At 44.5% G+C, this 15,972-nt stretch overlaps 1 protein-coding gene across 1 annotated transcript; it reads left to right on the top strand.

Moving 5' to 3' along the window:
- The first annotated feature begins 14,757 nt into the window (after positions 1–14,757).
- On the top strand, positions 14,758–15,651 carry LOC130480174 (uncharacterized protein K02A2.6-like). Its single transcript, XM_056852616.1, has one exon. The coding sequence runs from the start codon at positions 14,758–14,760 to the stop codon at positions 15,649–15,651; it is 894 nt and encodes a 297-aa protein (XP_056708594.1).
- The last annotated feature ends 321 nt before the right edge of the window (positions 15,652–15,972 follow it).

Genomic DNA, 15,972 nt, shown 5'->3' with positions numbered 1-15,972 from the left:
TCGTTGAACCTTAACACTCTCTATGTATAAATGACCAAGGCTGACAGCTCTTCACTATAACTAACTCTTGGTACCTTTAAGAGAGATGGAAAGACTTATGACCACTAGGCATAGCATGAATTTTTTTTAATTACACAAGTTTTTATGTGAAGAGGGTGAAAAGAGAAGCTTCTAGGCTTTTAAAAGCAGACCATTTCATCTGCTTAGGGCAGGGGTCCCCAACCTTTTGAAGCCTGGGGACACCTTTAGAGTTCTGACACAGTGTGGTGGACAAAGCCACAAAATTGCTGAAACAAAACGTCTGCCACAGGAGGTAGAGCCAGCCACAAACTGGCTGGTGCAGCTTACCTTCAGTCACACAGTGTGCTGTGGTGGCAGCTGCCGCCAAAGCAATATTTTTAAAAACCAGCACAGCCAATCAAATCTCCAATTGCCAAATCTTTAAAAGCCCCACCTGGCCCTACCCACTTTTTAAAAACATGTGGTGGGCGCCATGGTGCCCACAGGCATTATGTTGGGGACCCCGACTTAGGGGTTTGACCTAAATGCTTTGCTGGATTGAATTGGACCATATTATGCCTTCTTGGATTGCAACAATATTTGTTCATTTGCTTGTTTGGAATATTTCTATGGTACCTTTTCAGAGTACTGCTCAAGGTGGCTTACAATTAAAAATGTTTGTATGTATTCAGAAAACAGTAAGAAATAGTAATGAAACTCTTGAACAACCAAGGGCTTTCAAAGCTCTTAAAGGCAAAGGTAGTCCCCTGTGCAAGTACCGGGTCATTACTGACTGATGGGGTGACGTCACATCACAACGTTTACTAGGCAGGCTATGTTTACGGGAAAGTCTGCCAGTGTCTTCCCCAGTTGTCTACACTTACAGAATATTTAAAAGATTTTTTTACGTCACTTGAAATAAATTGCCTGTCAACCATTACTCCTTTGCCTGTATATTTTTTGAACGCTGCAAGACAACAGCATAGTACATTTTGACATTGTACCCTAAAATAGATAAAATAAGCTTGCTTGTTATGCAAGTACTGTTGCCCCACAAATTATTGTTAGGAAGTATAATTTCATCAGATGACAGACAAATGCATGCCACTTTCACTCTCAACAGCCCACAGTTTAATTTGAAATAACATCCGTGAAGTAGCATGCAACACTGAGATCTTTGGTTCTTGTAGGTTATCCGGGCTGTGTAACCGTGGTCTTGTAACAGCCCGGATAACCTACAAGAACCAATGAACTCTGACCGTGAAAGCCTTCGACAACACTGAGATCTGTTACAACAGAAAATGAATAAGTATAATTAAAACTATTTCTCTGTGTTGAAGGGATTATTCAGAAATTGAAGATTCTTTCCTTCCTTGGTGAACTCAGAAGGCAAACAGAAAATCTGTATTATTCAGATGTCATGGCCATTTAAGTGACATAACCTTTTCCTTCCTCTTTATTTATGTTTATTATAAGAGTTATACCCCACTTTTCTTTTTTTAAATATCAAAATAAAGCTTGCAATAAAATGCATATTTAACAGCCAAACACAGATAAGAAGTCATTAAGACTTACAGTATATATGCTGGGGACAAAATTGAACTAAAAAGGCCTTCTGGAACAACAACAACAAAATTACTTCACCTTGGAAAGTGCAAAGGGTTGTGAATTCCAAGGAGGAGACAGGCCGGTAAGAAAATCCCACACACATGTTCCCTTCGATAAGATTTTGCCAACATGGGGTTCCTGCAAAATGACCCCATTGACCCTCAGAGCATGAGCCGGTTTATATGGGGTGGTGATCGTCCAACAGATACCTTTGGTTCAAGCCATTGAGGTTAACACTAACACTTCTTATTAAGCCCAGAAGCACACTGGCAGTAAATGAAACTGGCACAGGATGGCAGTGAAGTGCTCACTGTGATAAGGCCCTCTAAGCACTCTGGTCACTGTGCTCTGAACCAGTCAAAACTTCTAAACCACATACAGCGTATTACTGTAGTCCAACTTGGATGTTATCAAGGCTTGCATGACTGTGGCTAGGTCTACCTTTTCCAGAAAAAATTGCAGTTGGCACATGGTGGATAGTATCAAAAGCTTGTGAGAGGCTTAAAAGAATCAACAGAGGCATTCAGCATAAATATTTGGTAGCTCTTGCAGCAAGATTTAAAATCTTGGAAGTCTGTTGTTCTGGAGAACTGGGCTTGATTCCCCACTCCTCCACATGAGCGGGGGATGCTAATTTGGTGAACTGGGTTGGTTTTCCCACTCCTACACATGAAGCCAGCTGGGTGACCTTGGGCTAGTCACTGCTCCCTTAGAGCTCTCTCATCCCCACCTACCTCACAGGGTGTCTGTTGTGGGGAGGGGAAGGGAAGGTGATTGTAAGCTGGTTTGATTCTCCCTTAAGTGGTAGAGAAAGTCAGCATATAAAAACCAACTCTTCTTGTTCCTTAGCATGGAATTTTCCTTAACCAACACTGAATTTCATTTTCATTTTAGTGATCAATCACCCAGTCTGGAAATGTCTTGGAAGCTATCCTTCCAATCCCGTTCTGTTTTGACCATCATGAACATTTGGGTGTTATCCATAACTTTTTCTTCCTCACTTTTCGGCTTCAGTTCCAGGTCATTTATGAATAAATTCAATTGCATGTCCCAACACAGAGAGGACTCTACAGCTCACCTCCCCCTGCTGTGAAAACTGTTCATCTATTTCCTCTCTCTGGCCCCTTTCAAACTACCTCTTATAATCCATTTGAGCAGCCGGTGGCTAACGGATTTTTTGTGTCATTTCAGACATGACCATTTTGGCTCTTGGATGCTAACGGGTTTTTTAAAAAACCTTTTCAGACAAAGCCACTTGAGTCCCATTGGGGTCCTGGAGCTCAGCTGCTTTTTAATGAAAACTTGCTTTCTCCCATTTTCATTTCTTCCTTGTGCTTCTGAATTGCTGCAGTGTGCTATTTAAAATGTTGGAGTGCTTCAGAAAGGACCGCTTTCCCCCCACCTTTTTTATGGTGCATTCCTTTTTGGCTTTTTTTGGAAATGTTCTAAGATTACTGTTTCTAAATATATCACTATCATTTGGATGCATTGGACCACTATGATGTTATAGTGCTATAACACTATAACAGTAATCTTAGAATGTTTTTTTTAAAGCCAAAAAAGGAAGTGCTGCAAAAAAAAAAAGTGTGTGTGTGTGTGTGGGGAAGCAGTATGCTGTTTGAGAGGGCCAGTGCGCTTCAGAGTGTTTTAGAGATGGCTCATTAGCAGATTGAAACCAGCTGTATGAAACTCCCATCTATGTATTGCTTTACTCAGAATTGTGCCAACAATAGATAACATCTGGTTTAGAATGATAATCTGAAAGGGGTCTCTGCTTCCCGTTTTTAATCAGTTGCCAATCCATGAAATACTTTTTGTATGCTGGATGAGCACCATAAAAGTGATCCCAAGTACTTTGTCCCACAGGAGAGATAGTAGAAACATATATTCAGGGACACCTTTGGGATGGGGGCTCAATCTCCCTGGTAAGCTCAGTCTGTGGTCGACAGAATGCAGACCATTTCTTGTTCAGAACATAATGGGAGGTATTTAGAATTGATTATAACAGTGCAGTCCTAAGCAGAATTATGTTCTCGTAAGTGCTTCAACGTCAGTGGATTTAGAAGAGTTTAAAATTTCTTAAGATGGCAAATGGCTCCCATTATGTTCTGTGAAACAAGAAATGGTTTTTGTTCCTTCATTGAGTCTGTTTATTGGACAGGCTGTATACTTTTTAGTAATAATTTAATTTTGTTTAAACTGGTATTAGTTGTTTAAACGGATAATGCCTACACTAGTTTTCTTCATTAATCTGTCAACGTTCAATTTTTCTTTGCTTTTTCAGACTAGATTTTTTCTACAGCACATATTCAAGAACTTCAGTATAGCTTTTAAATTACTAAAATGCTTGGATAACATCTACCACTTCCCTTGGGAGATTTGTCTATTTCACCCTCTAATAGATCTCACCATAAGGAAATGGCCCACTTTTTCTTTTGCCCAATTTCACACCATTATTTCCAGTTATGGTATTTTGTTTTCTTGTCTTGTTCTATAATGGCTTTCATTCCAGGCCATGAGTAGAAAATAGCCCTTCATGGAAACTCTGTTCCGTTGGTCCCTTCTGCCTTGCAACATTTGTAAAATATACCAGAGAAGACAAGGTTACAATCATAGCATGCTAGAACAATACCAAAGCTACCTGATACCATTCTATTGCATGACTTTCAACCATAATTATAAAGCACAGAGTTGAATAAAAGCTGTGACTAGGGTTGTGCATATCGATATAACTGAACCGAAAATAAACCTGAAATTAGCCATTTCGGCAATATGCGGGATTTGGGTCAACCAAATACAAAAACCTGGGAATCTGCTCAAAGCCAAATAGGTGATTCCCAAAAAAAAAGCCAAATAAATATTCAGCTTTTTTGGGTTTTGGTTATTTTCCTTCTGCAGAGTCTCCATTTTGTGGCCCTTGTTGTGTTTAAAGGACAGCTATCTCCTTTCTTCATATTCCTGGTTTCCAGGGCAGCAGGAGGGAGGCAGCGGGCATCTTGGAGTGGCCAATATGAAGGCTCACTGGAGCTTCCCATGTGGCCAATGGCAGCAATGTATTGCTGCAAAGCCAGCTGGTGCAGTCTATCTGGATTGCAACAGAGGACAACCTAGAGAGGGGGAGGGAGGAGGGCCAGGAATTCTCAGTGGCCAATAGGAAGTCAGGTAAGGAAGAACAGTGTTCTTTCAACAATCACAGAAGGTGTTTTTTTGCTGGAATTATTTTCCAACTTTTCTGTGCTTGGCCAAAGACCATAAAAGCAAGTCTGGTTCCCAGACCAGGCCGTTTGAAAGAGTTTGGTGGCTTGGCTTTAGCTCCTGCTGCCTGATTCTCCTAGGTATGTGCATATCAATAAACCTAATCGGTAGATTTCCAGCTCAGATTTACTGAATGCAGACATTTGGGGAGAAAGCTGAAGCTGAATAGGCAATTCCGGAAAAAGCCGAATAATTATTTGGCTTTTTCTGGGTCCTGGGGGGGGAAGTGTCATTTTTTGAGGTAGAGCCACAAAATTCACAGCGTAGCTTGAAGGGACTGTTCTTGCACAAACCCCAAAGTTTGGTGAAGATTGGATCAGGGGGTTTGATTTATGGGGTTTGGAAGGGGTCATTCCCCTCCTCCATTGACAGCAATTGCCAAGTTTGGCCAAGTACAGAAAAGTTGGAAAATAATTCCAGCAAAAAAACACCTTCTGTGATTGGTCTGGAAGGGGCTGCCCTCCTCCTCCAAACTTTGCAATGGTTGTCAATGGAGGGGGGGACCCAAACCCAATAAAATCGGACCCCCTGACCCAATCTTCACCAAACTTTGGGGTTTGTGCAAGAACCACCCCTTCGAGCTACGCTGTCAATTTGGGGGCTCTACCTTGAAAAATGACTCCCAGGGCCAAATCTTTTCGGGAAACCTAGAAATAAGCTGAATGCCCATATTTACCGGTATGGGTGTTCGGCTTATATCAGGTTTCCCAAAACAAATCTGACCCAATAAACCCAAACCCGAAATTTAACATTTTTTTTTTTTTTTTGCACAGCCCTAGATTCTTTTTCTGCGATCCTGGATCCTGGTGCCTCATCCTGACCTGCTGGATTACAACCTGTTGCTTGGGTTGGATAGTGGGGTGTCTCTGTGCTGTCATTTGTGCTCTTCCTATACATTTGTAAATCAAGCAAATACTATAAGAAACCATTAGAATATTGCTCTCTCCTTCACCTGAGTAAGCACTGGACCCTAGAACTTCTCACCACTCAGAGAAGTGGGGCAAGTGTTACATGTGATGTATACAGCACTCCCTTTCCCGGCCGCCTCACGTTCCTTTCCTCACCCATGCACACGTTTCCACCTTCCCACTTTCAAGCATGTGTGCTGCTTGCATCCTGCACCACCCAACTCCTCTCCACTGCCACCCTTAAATCCTCTCCTGGCTTTGGACCCACAGCTGTGAAATCAGGGTGGAGCCCACACTCTTTCTGAGCCCAGTGGTTTCTCCTCTCCAGACTGAGTGGCTCCAACCCCTAACAGCCAGCTTTCCCAGCTGGTGCCCTTCTGGCCATACTCCGGTCACTGGCTTGTGGCCCTCAGTATTCAGACCCACCTGGGCTGCCCATAAAGACGTCTTGCCCTTTTCCAGCCCTTCTGTGCCACAGTGATAGAACGCATGTGTCATAAAAGAGAATAATATTTTACTATCCAAAGAAAGTGATATCAGCTGAGGCAGACATAGTTCCATTTTTGTCCATCCAAGGTCAGTTATAAAACAACTGTTTGCTTCTTCTTCATGCATGGCAGTGATATGGGAATTCACCAGGAAACTGCAGGTTGCAAAAACTGGACTTCACTGAGATGGGAGCTCATGTATTGCCATGGATTAGTTCATTTATATTCAGTAGTGGTGTTCTGCTGCTGGAAAGGCACTTCTGAGAGGTGATTTCCATTAATTCATGCTGTCACTGCTGACCCCCATATCATGCTCAGCAGTGTTCCTGGGAGTTCCCTGAACCCCAGGGAACTCTTCCGGGGAGGCAAAGGGGAATTTTTCACGGAGATTTGCTGCTGTTTCAACGCTGATTTGCGTCGAAGTCAAATTTTGGTTATTCACTGCAGATCCGGCTTTTCCCTGATAGAGGTATAAAAGCCGCGTTATGTCAGCGGCAAACCAAACAACTTCTGAGCCGTACTTTCCAGTAGAAGCGAGTTTTGTTGCTCGGATGCCCATGAAAAAATGTTTGCTTCGCGTCTCCTTTCTCCTTCCCCAAGAACGGTGATTGGCTGGGGGAGTTTCGCGCTCGGACAAGAAAACTGCCCCTTTTGCTGCCTGCCTGCCTGCCTAGAGTCCTGGCACTTCTCTCCCTCGGTCACGGAGGCTGGCGGGTGGGCAGGCGGCACACCTTCCCCGCCCCTCGCCCGGGATGGGCCTTGGAGCTGGACCCACACCTCCAAGCCCAGGGGGATGTCGGACAGACGGCTCCAGGGGGAGACCGGCGGGGCCACTCCATGTGCTCCTCGCGCGCTGGGGATGGTGGTGGTGGCAGCTTGGTCTAGGGCAGCTGGACCCGTGGGGGGGATGTTCAAGGGAAGGGGCTGTTGGTCCCTCTACCCCAGTGGGGAGGGGGGATTTTTGAGAAATCGGATGGGGAAAATGTGCATCCTGAGAGTGGAAAACCCAAGGCAAAACTCCCTCCCATCACTCTTCTGAAGAGGGGTGGCCAGCCTGCTCTGGGTCACCCTCCTCTCTCTCGATGCACTGTGGCCGGATCATGGCTGGCGTGCAATCCAGGGGCCTTCTTTCCTCTCCCCCCCCCGCCATGCCCCTCTACTCCAGCGGGGAGGGGGGATTTTTGAGAATTCGGATGGGAAAAATGTGCATCCTGAGAGCAGAAAACCCAAGGCAAAACTCCCTCCCATCACTCTTCTGAAGAGGGGTGGCCAGCCTGCTGTTATCTCCCTCCTCTCTCTCGATGCACTGTGTCCGGATCATGGCCGACGCTCAAGCCAGGGGCCTTCTTTCCTCTCCCCCCCCGCCATTCCCACTTTCAGCTAAACACTTCTCTGGGCACATGGATGCAATTCCTGCCCCCCCCCCCAATCCTGTCTATCATTAAAGGGCAATGGGTTCCACACCTATAGAAAATAGAGGGAAGCTTTGAGGAAAGCGCTGCCTTGCCCCCCCCCCCCAATTTGGAATCTGACTGTTCCAAAAGCAGAACAGAGCGAGGGTGGAATAAAAATGGAGGAGACCAGAGGGACTGGTGCTTGTTTTTTGCGCTGGGGCTGGTGAACCGCACGAGGTAATCTGCTGGGCGGAGTTGGGGCGGCGCTGGGGGCAGGCATAAACAATGAGCCTGTTGGAAGGGGAGGCCTCCTGCAAAAGGGAAAGACTAAACCGTTGTCAAATACAGCGTGCTTTGTTCCCATGAAAAACCAAAACTACATCGAGATTGACAGGGATAAATCGCGGCCATTAAAAAAACATTTAAATCGTTGTTGTTTTTAAGTCCGTGGCAAAACAGAAGCAAAATCTACCGTGAAAAATGCCCCAAAGTGAGCTGCAACAGAAGAACAGAAGGTTGTCTTCTGTGCATCATGTGAAGTTGTTTGTAATTTCTTGTACTGGCATTTTCAAAGCTCGGGGCTCTGATGACATTCCAAGAACGCACTCTTAACCTGTCTGCTGTTTGGGAAGTGTGGTGCTGATGGTGACCAAAAGCTTCCCTGAATGTGCAGAGCTAACAATACACTTTCCTGAACTGGTGAACACATGTTGGTGACCACCTCATCCGAAATTTGCCAAACACTCCAAAAGATGCACACAGCTTTTGCTTCTTTATATCTTTTTGAGCTATCAGCTGCTGTTGACTCTGTCATTTTTACATGCTTCTTTTACAGTGAGGGGAAAAAGTATTCGATCCCCTACTAAATTTGCCCGTTTGCCCTCTGACGAAGAAATGACCAGTCCTTAATTTTAATGGTAGGTTTGTTGTAGCTGTGAGAGACAGAATAACAACAGGAAAACCCCCAGAAACCCAGAAGACAAAAGTCAGAGATTGATGTGCATTATAATGAGGGAAATAAGTATTTGATCCCCCATCAACCAGCCAGATCCTAACTCTAACCCTCAACCTCCCTTGGTCTGGGGCTCCATGCAAGATCTCATCTTGTGGAGTTGCAATGATCATGAGAACGGTGATGAAGCAGCCCAGAACTACACAGGGGGAACTTGTCAATGATCGCAGGGCAGCTGGGACCATAGTCACAATGAAAATAGTTGGTAACACACTACGCCGTGAAGGACTGAGATCTTGCAGAGCCTGCAAGGTCCCCTTGCTCAAGACAGCACATGTACAGGCCCGTCTGCAGTTTGCCAATGCACATCTGAATCATCCAGTTCTCCTCTAACCCCAAAAATGCCCCCCCAGAGCCGCGGAAAGGAGCGGTTGTGTTTTTAATGGCTTTATTCGGCCGAATTTTTCCCCCAAACTTTGAATTCTCGCCGAATTGCACGGACCCGAAGTGGGGGAGTTCGGACTTCGGCATATGCCGAATCTAAACAGGCCGAATTCAGCCGAATCCGAACTATACTGAATTTTTTTTAATTCAACAGCCCTAATTTCTTCGTCAGAGGGCAAACGGGCAAATTTAGCAGGGGATCAAATACTTTCCCCCCTCACTGTACCTCATAGATTTTAATGAACAATGTTATGCCATAGGTTTAGAAGCATGTGCAGAAAGAGAAACACATAGGCCATTTATGCAGGGCTGTTTCCCTTGTGGTCACCCCGCTGACTGCTTCGGGGCTTCCTTTAGATTATGCATGCCTTTCCCAACTGTCAGAGGTTGCTTTGCTCCCCCTGCGCATTTCCACACATTTCGTCCATGTTTTCCAGATGCTGTTTTAGCCAGAAACCGGAAAATGCAGGCAAAACGCAAAGAAATGCATGGGGAGAGTGAGGTGACCTCTGTTGGTTGAGAAAGGCATGCATAATCAAAAGGAAGCCCCGAAGCAGTTGGCGGGGTGACTGCAAGGAAATAGCCCTGCATAAATGGCCATAGTTTCCACATGGATTTAGCTCTATGAAAGATGAAATTATGATCTGAAACATAACAAGTAAGTAATATGCCACAGTATTTACCTAGCACATGGGAACTGGCTGCTTCTGATCAGAAGGATAAGAGCCATCCCCATTGATGAGAAACAACTTGCTTTTTCACCTACTGAAATATTTTCTTTTTCTTTTAACAAAACAAAATAACACTGAGGAAACTACTAAGTGATTTATGGTCAGTTCACATGAAAGTTGTGGAATTGCAAATATCACACTATCTTTTAGGGTTATTTTTTGTGAGGGGGGGTACTAGATAAAAAATACAAACCATGTTTTCTCTTCCATACTGTCATATTATGTATTTTATCACTCTATGGTTTTTTGTAATAAATGTTACAGAAAAGGATAATTTAAGATCTGAATTTATTTTAATTAGGCTTTGTAATGCTGCAGCAGATGTTAGTCTGTTTAAAGACAAACCTGCACTTGCAAAGAATTTCAATGAAGCTTCAGTTTTAGATGCCACATTTGAATGAAAACAGAGAATAGAAGGAAGATATATTAGAACCGGAGGGGGGGAGAGAGAAAAAAAAATAAAGAGACCCATGGAAAAAGCAGACTTTTTCATTTTGTTAGACGTACCCTGTTATCAGCTTCAGTACTGTAAACTTGGGGTCGTAGTGCAGTATTAATAACTGCCAGTTGTTGTTAACTACTATGGAAAACTAGATAACCTTACTGAGAATCTATATCTAGATCTTAGGCAGCACAGTAATGAGTCCCAGTGGAATGAAAGCTCCAGGCCTTCTTTGTTGCAACTATTGATCTACTGTAGAGTCCTGATGTGATTTAGATAAGAGAGGAAGAGATAATGGCATTGATTATTCTATTTAGGAGCCAGACTAAGGCTAAACTCAGGTAACAACACGGACACACATACTCACACTCATATAGACAATCCACTTTATCATCCCTTGTCTTTTCTTCATAGTCCAAGGCAACTCAGGGTATCGCAGCAACAGACAGGCATGCATCTTGCTAAACGTGAAGCTAAACACTTTGATGTAATGAAACAATGACATTCCCCCTTTCCCTGTTTTGCATACATATGACTACAAAACAAAGCAGAAAATGAATAGGCAACTTTGTAGCAGCAAAGCTGGTATTGCCGAGGCAGATTTTCCTCTGACAACAAAATATGCATAGCGAACGTCGATTTACAGTCCCTCTTTCCATTGTGCCAACCAGCTTGCTCACTTTGGAAGGATCAGCCATTGAAGGGCTAAGTGCAGCAGCTGTTCAGCATTGGAGGTTGTTGAAAGCAGGAGAGAATGGCAGGAGAGACCATCGCCAGCACACAAAACTCTGTATGGTTAGCATAGGCTCTTTACTTAAAACACTAGTTTTAATCCACAGACACTGTACATTTAAAAAGAACTAAACCTATGAAGTCCATAGAATGTACACAGATAACTTGTGTGTATCAAGCCAGAGACCTGCCCTGTATTATGGTCTGCCAGGTGCTTGATAACGACTTCTATTGTTGCAGTCTCAGGAGGGAAGCATCAGTATGCTACTGAGCTGCTACTGAAGTAACTTATATGGCTAGTAGGCAGTAGTTTGATGGCCACAAATTGTGCAGCCTTCTGTAGTATCTAAGGTCTTGCTTGCCTACACAATATCATATCACATTTTCCAGAACCATTCAAGAGCTTATTCTGAGTATATAGAATCACTTTAAAATGAATGCTCAAAGCACTTGGAATGGTCAAGTGTCCAACATTTTACCAGTATTCTGTAGGCAGGAATGAACATCTTCCAGCTTTTAAAAGTATTAGATAATGGCCTTATATGCACAGGTTGTTCCCATCACAGTCACCCCCCCCCAACTACCTCGTGACTTTGTTTTAATTATGCTTTTAATTATGTTTTAATTCCAACCTTCAGAAATCACCTCACTCTCCCCTTGTGGTTTCTCCACAACTTCAGAATGCTGTTTTACCCCAAGTTTAAAGTCTGCCCCGATTCCAAACCGAAGCTGGTGGTGTGAATACTTGCCACTTCGGGTTTTTCTTCATTCTCACTTCTCCCTCCCACGTGTCTGTCCCCCTCATCCAACCCCTCTCCTCAAAGCCATTATCAAGTGCACAAGTGAACGAATAATGCTGGAATATCATGAGGCTGCTTCTCTGGTTAGTTTAATAGGATGAGTGTGCCCCTCCCCCACCAATAGCAGCTCAACAAATGTCCCTTTAAATCCTGTTCTTGCCCCCAGAAATAGGATTTGGAGGCATTTGGGGCTGCTGTAGGAAGGGTCAGTGGGAAAGTGGGAAAGCCCTCTGTAAGGAAATAGCTTTGTGCCTGGAAACACACTAGTCTGGATCCAAGTCTATAAGTCGTTGTGAGTACCCTGCTTGCTGGGGGTAAAGTGTAGATGGCTGGGGAAGACAATGGCAAACCACCCCGTAAACATAGTCTGCCTAGTAAACATCGGGATGTGACCCCATGGGTCAGTAATGACCCGGTGCTTGCACAGGGGACTACCTTTACCTTTTTTTTTTTACTATTAAAGTAACACAAGTCTAAAGAAGAGGAACAAGAAGAATTGGTTTTTATACCCCACTTTTCTCTACTGTAAGAAGTCTCAAAGCAGCTTACAATTGCCTCTTCCCTACACACAACAGGCACCTTGTGAGGTAGGTGGGGCTGAGAGAGTTCTGAGAGAACTGTGACTAGCCCAATGTCATGCAGCAGGCTTCATGTGGAGGAGTGGGGAATTAAACCCAGTTCTTCAGATTAGAGTCTGCTGCTCTTAACCACTACACCACGCTGACTCTCAAAGCATTCTTGAGATGCACAGAACTAGTTAAACAAAAATTTGAATCCTGCCTTCTATATCAGTCCATCCCTTAAGCAACAATTCAGAATCAGTTCTCTCTCCACTCCTTTGATCTACCTGTTTCTGCTGACATTTTACTATTTCAAGCAGAAGTATTATTTTTAACGGTAATTACAGCGCTTCTGAGGTTTGGGATCTGAATTTTGAATGTCTGAAAATGAAGCTCAGGCACAAGATCAATCTCTTTATGTCCAGATAGTCTCATAGCACAGACAAAAAATAAAATAAAACCAGGAAATACTAAAAAGAACACAGCTGATAAAATCTTTAATATAATTCAAATGTGTTCTTGCTTTAAGGCTATTTATAATACAGCATTCCATTTCCATCTTATTTTCTCTTTTGCAGTTTGCCAGATTTCCAAATATTATTTTTTCACCTTTTCAATAATGTATTCGAGACATATAATTAGCATGGAAAATAGATAACAAGCTTGATACCACTCTTACTGAAATGAAATGAAAGCATAGGGCATTGACTTTCATATTTGAACAGTGGGCATTACATAAAAACTGGAACTTAAGTTTACCCCATTCCACCCATCCTTCATTTCTCTCTAATACTAAAAACATTATTTTCCACATGTTCAAAATACTTTTAAATTGTTCAGAAAAATAAAATAAATTAATGTATTGATCATTGAGCACAATAAGCATTATTTCGTTTTAAATTCAGATGTGCATATTCCACTTCATTTTCATACCCAAGATGTAATGATGCCCTGTAATCCCAATTTTTAAGGAAGTTACTTTTCTCTTACTTCTGGACTACTATTATACTACTAATCATACTACTATTATACTACTAGTCAAAACCTCTAATCATCCTGTACACTGGAACAACTGGAAACTTCTTGTCCTCTTGGAAAAGATGGAAGTTTCTTATGACAGTTCCTCAAAGAAATACAGCCAAGTGTTATCACAATATGCTAATCAACAAAATGTACTGTACAGGACTTAACTATATTTCAAAAAATGGTCTTGTAAAACAATGAGGAACATATATGAATATTGCAAAACAAAACATTGGAAAAGACCATTACCCATGCAATGGGGTCATTTAGATAGAAATGAGCAGGGAACCCACAAGGCCTTGTGTGGGGGCATTAATTCCTCACCAGTCCTCATACTTACTGTATATCTATCCTCTTTCCTTCCTTTCTCCATCTCACAGCTCCTGCAGCAGCTTCCATTTCCTTTCATCCTTCCCATATACCTTTCTCAGTTCCACTTTCATCTGTTGACTGTTATCCCTCCTGTTCTTCCTACCTCACCCACTTGCTTGTCACCTTCCTTCCTTCCTTCCTTCCTTCCTTCCTTCCTTCCTTCCTTCCTTCCTTCCTTCCTTCCTTCCTTCCTTCCTTCCTTCTCTTAGCAGCCCCCTTTAATTTCTCACCTTTCTGTGTTTCCTTCCCTCTTGACCCATCTACCCCCCTTTGATTCTTTTCACTCCTCATTCCTGCCTCTAATCCAGTTTCACTCCCCCTATTCTTCTTCTTGTCCTTGCTGCCTGCCCACTCTTTCTTTCTCCCCAACTTACTCCTTCTTTCTCCCCAATTTACTTCAAAATAACTGCTGAGATCCACTGAGGTAATCTCATGAATTATTTTGTTTTGTTTTACCCCCTCACACTATTTAAATTTATTTTATTTTGTCCCCACCCTTTTTTAAAATTTGAGATGGGGCAGCCCCACTCCTGACCTCCAAGGACCGGGACCTGCACATCCTGACCTCCGGCTGGGCTTTTTTGCAGGCACAGGCCTCGCTGTTCTCAATGGGGCAAAATGCCCCATTTAAAAAGCTGGGTGAAAGGCTTTTTAAAGCCTTTTGATGCCCGGGAAACAGGTTTGGAGGCACTGCAGTGGCGCCTCAGCTGCACCATCCCCAGCCGCCGAAAGGTGAGGAATGGGGCTGTTACCCACAAACTTGAGAGTTGTCCCAAGTTTGTAGATACAGCTTCCTTAAAAACCTTAATAAATACCCTTGACACATAAATTCCATTGAAAAGGAATGTTGTCAGATAAGGGTATCAAGTAACAAATAAAGGAATGGTAACTATTGCACTTACATAAGGTTGTACTTGTTCCTTTCTATTATTATTTTTTAATATTATTATTATTATTATTATTATTATTAATATTATTATTTAAAAAAGATCCGCCGCTGCATCATGGCGAAGAGGCTCTACATGCTAGCCACCCAGGGGTCGTGCGCATGAAGGTCCTGGCAAGAAGCTACGTGTGGTGGCTGGGCATCGACGCTGCTGTTGAGGAGTGGGTGAGCCGTTGCCAACCCTGCCAGGAGTCACGCCCGGAAAAGCCGCGGGCCCCAACCCAGCGCTGGGAGTCTACCCACACACCCTGGTCCCGCATCCACATAGACTTTGCGGGTCCCTTCCAGGGTAAGACTTTTTTGATTATCGTGGACTCTTACTCTAAATGGCTGGAGGTGATCGATGTCGGCTCTATGACCTCACGCACGGTCATCATTGAGCTGCACAAAGTTTTTGCAACCCACGACTTGCCGGACACTGTGGTCTCCGACAACGGGGCCCAATTTACGTCCTCTGAGTTCAAGGACTTCCTGGCCAAGAACTTGATACGCCACACAACGTCGGCCCTGTTCCACCCCACCACCAACGGACAAGCGGAACGGATGGTCTGGACTACCAAGGATGCATTGCGGCGCATCGACCGGCATGACTGGGACAGGGGGTTGGTGGATTTCCTCCTGGCTCAGCACACCACGCCCAACTCCGCGACCGGGAAGAGCCCCATGGAACTCCTCATGGGTCGCCGGCCGAAAACCATGCTCGACCGGCTGCACCCCGACCTGGCACCGGAGTACCCGGGCCGCAAAGACTCGCCCGCCTCCCCACGGGTCGTGGAGCATGATGACCCTGTGTTCGCCCGAAACTACGGAGAGGGCCCCGCCTGGATCTCAGCCACGGTCCAGGACACCACCGGCCCGGTATCCTTTTGGGTTGCTACCCCGGAGGGGTGCATCCTGTGGCGCCACATCGATCAGCTACGACGACGCCCCGCCGACTTGCCGGAAGCGGCCACGGTGCCAGCGCCGCTGCCGATTCCTGCCACCCGTGAGTCGTAACAGCCGGAGCGACCGGAGCAAACATTGTCGCTGCCAGCATTGGACTCCCCCAGCAGCCTGGCGAGCAACAACCCAGCCACCGAGGGTAAGACTGATCCGATAACGACGGATCGCCCGACCTACCCCATCCCAGCGCCGCGCCGTTCCCAGCTGGAGCGATCGTGGCCAAGCTACCTCCAGGACTTTGTGTGCTCCTAGTGCACAGTGGGGGTTGCTCGGACTTAGGGGGGAGGGGTGTTGTGTATGTATATAGCTGGGGAGTAAGCAAGGGAGGAGCTTGAGTCCATCATGAAGGATCCTAAACCCTGCTCACCCTATTGG

This window comes from Euleptes europaea, chromosome 7, assembly GCF_029931775.1.
Source record: "Euleptes europaea isolate rEulEur1 chromosome 7, rEulEur1.hap1, whole genome shotgun sequence".
In the NCBI taxonomy this organism is placed as follows: domain Eukaryota; kingdom Metazoa; phylum Chordata; class Lepidosauria; order Squamata; family Sphaerodactylidae; genus Euleptes; species Euleptes europaea.
This window is presented reverse-complemented; position numbering and strand designations above follow the sequence as displayed.

Excerpts from the sequence above, each read along its gene's own strand:
- LOC130480174 (XM_056852616.1), top strand. The coding sequence starts at position 14,758 with ATGAAGGTCCTGGCAAGAAGCTACGTGTGGTGGCTGGGCATCGACGCT.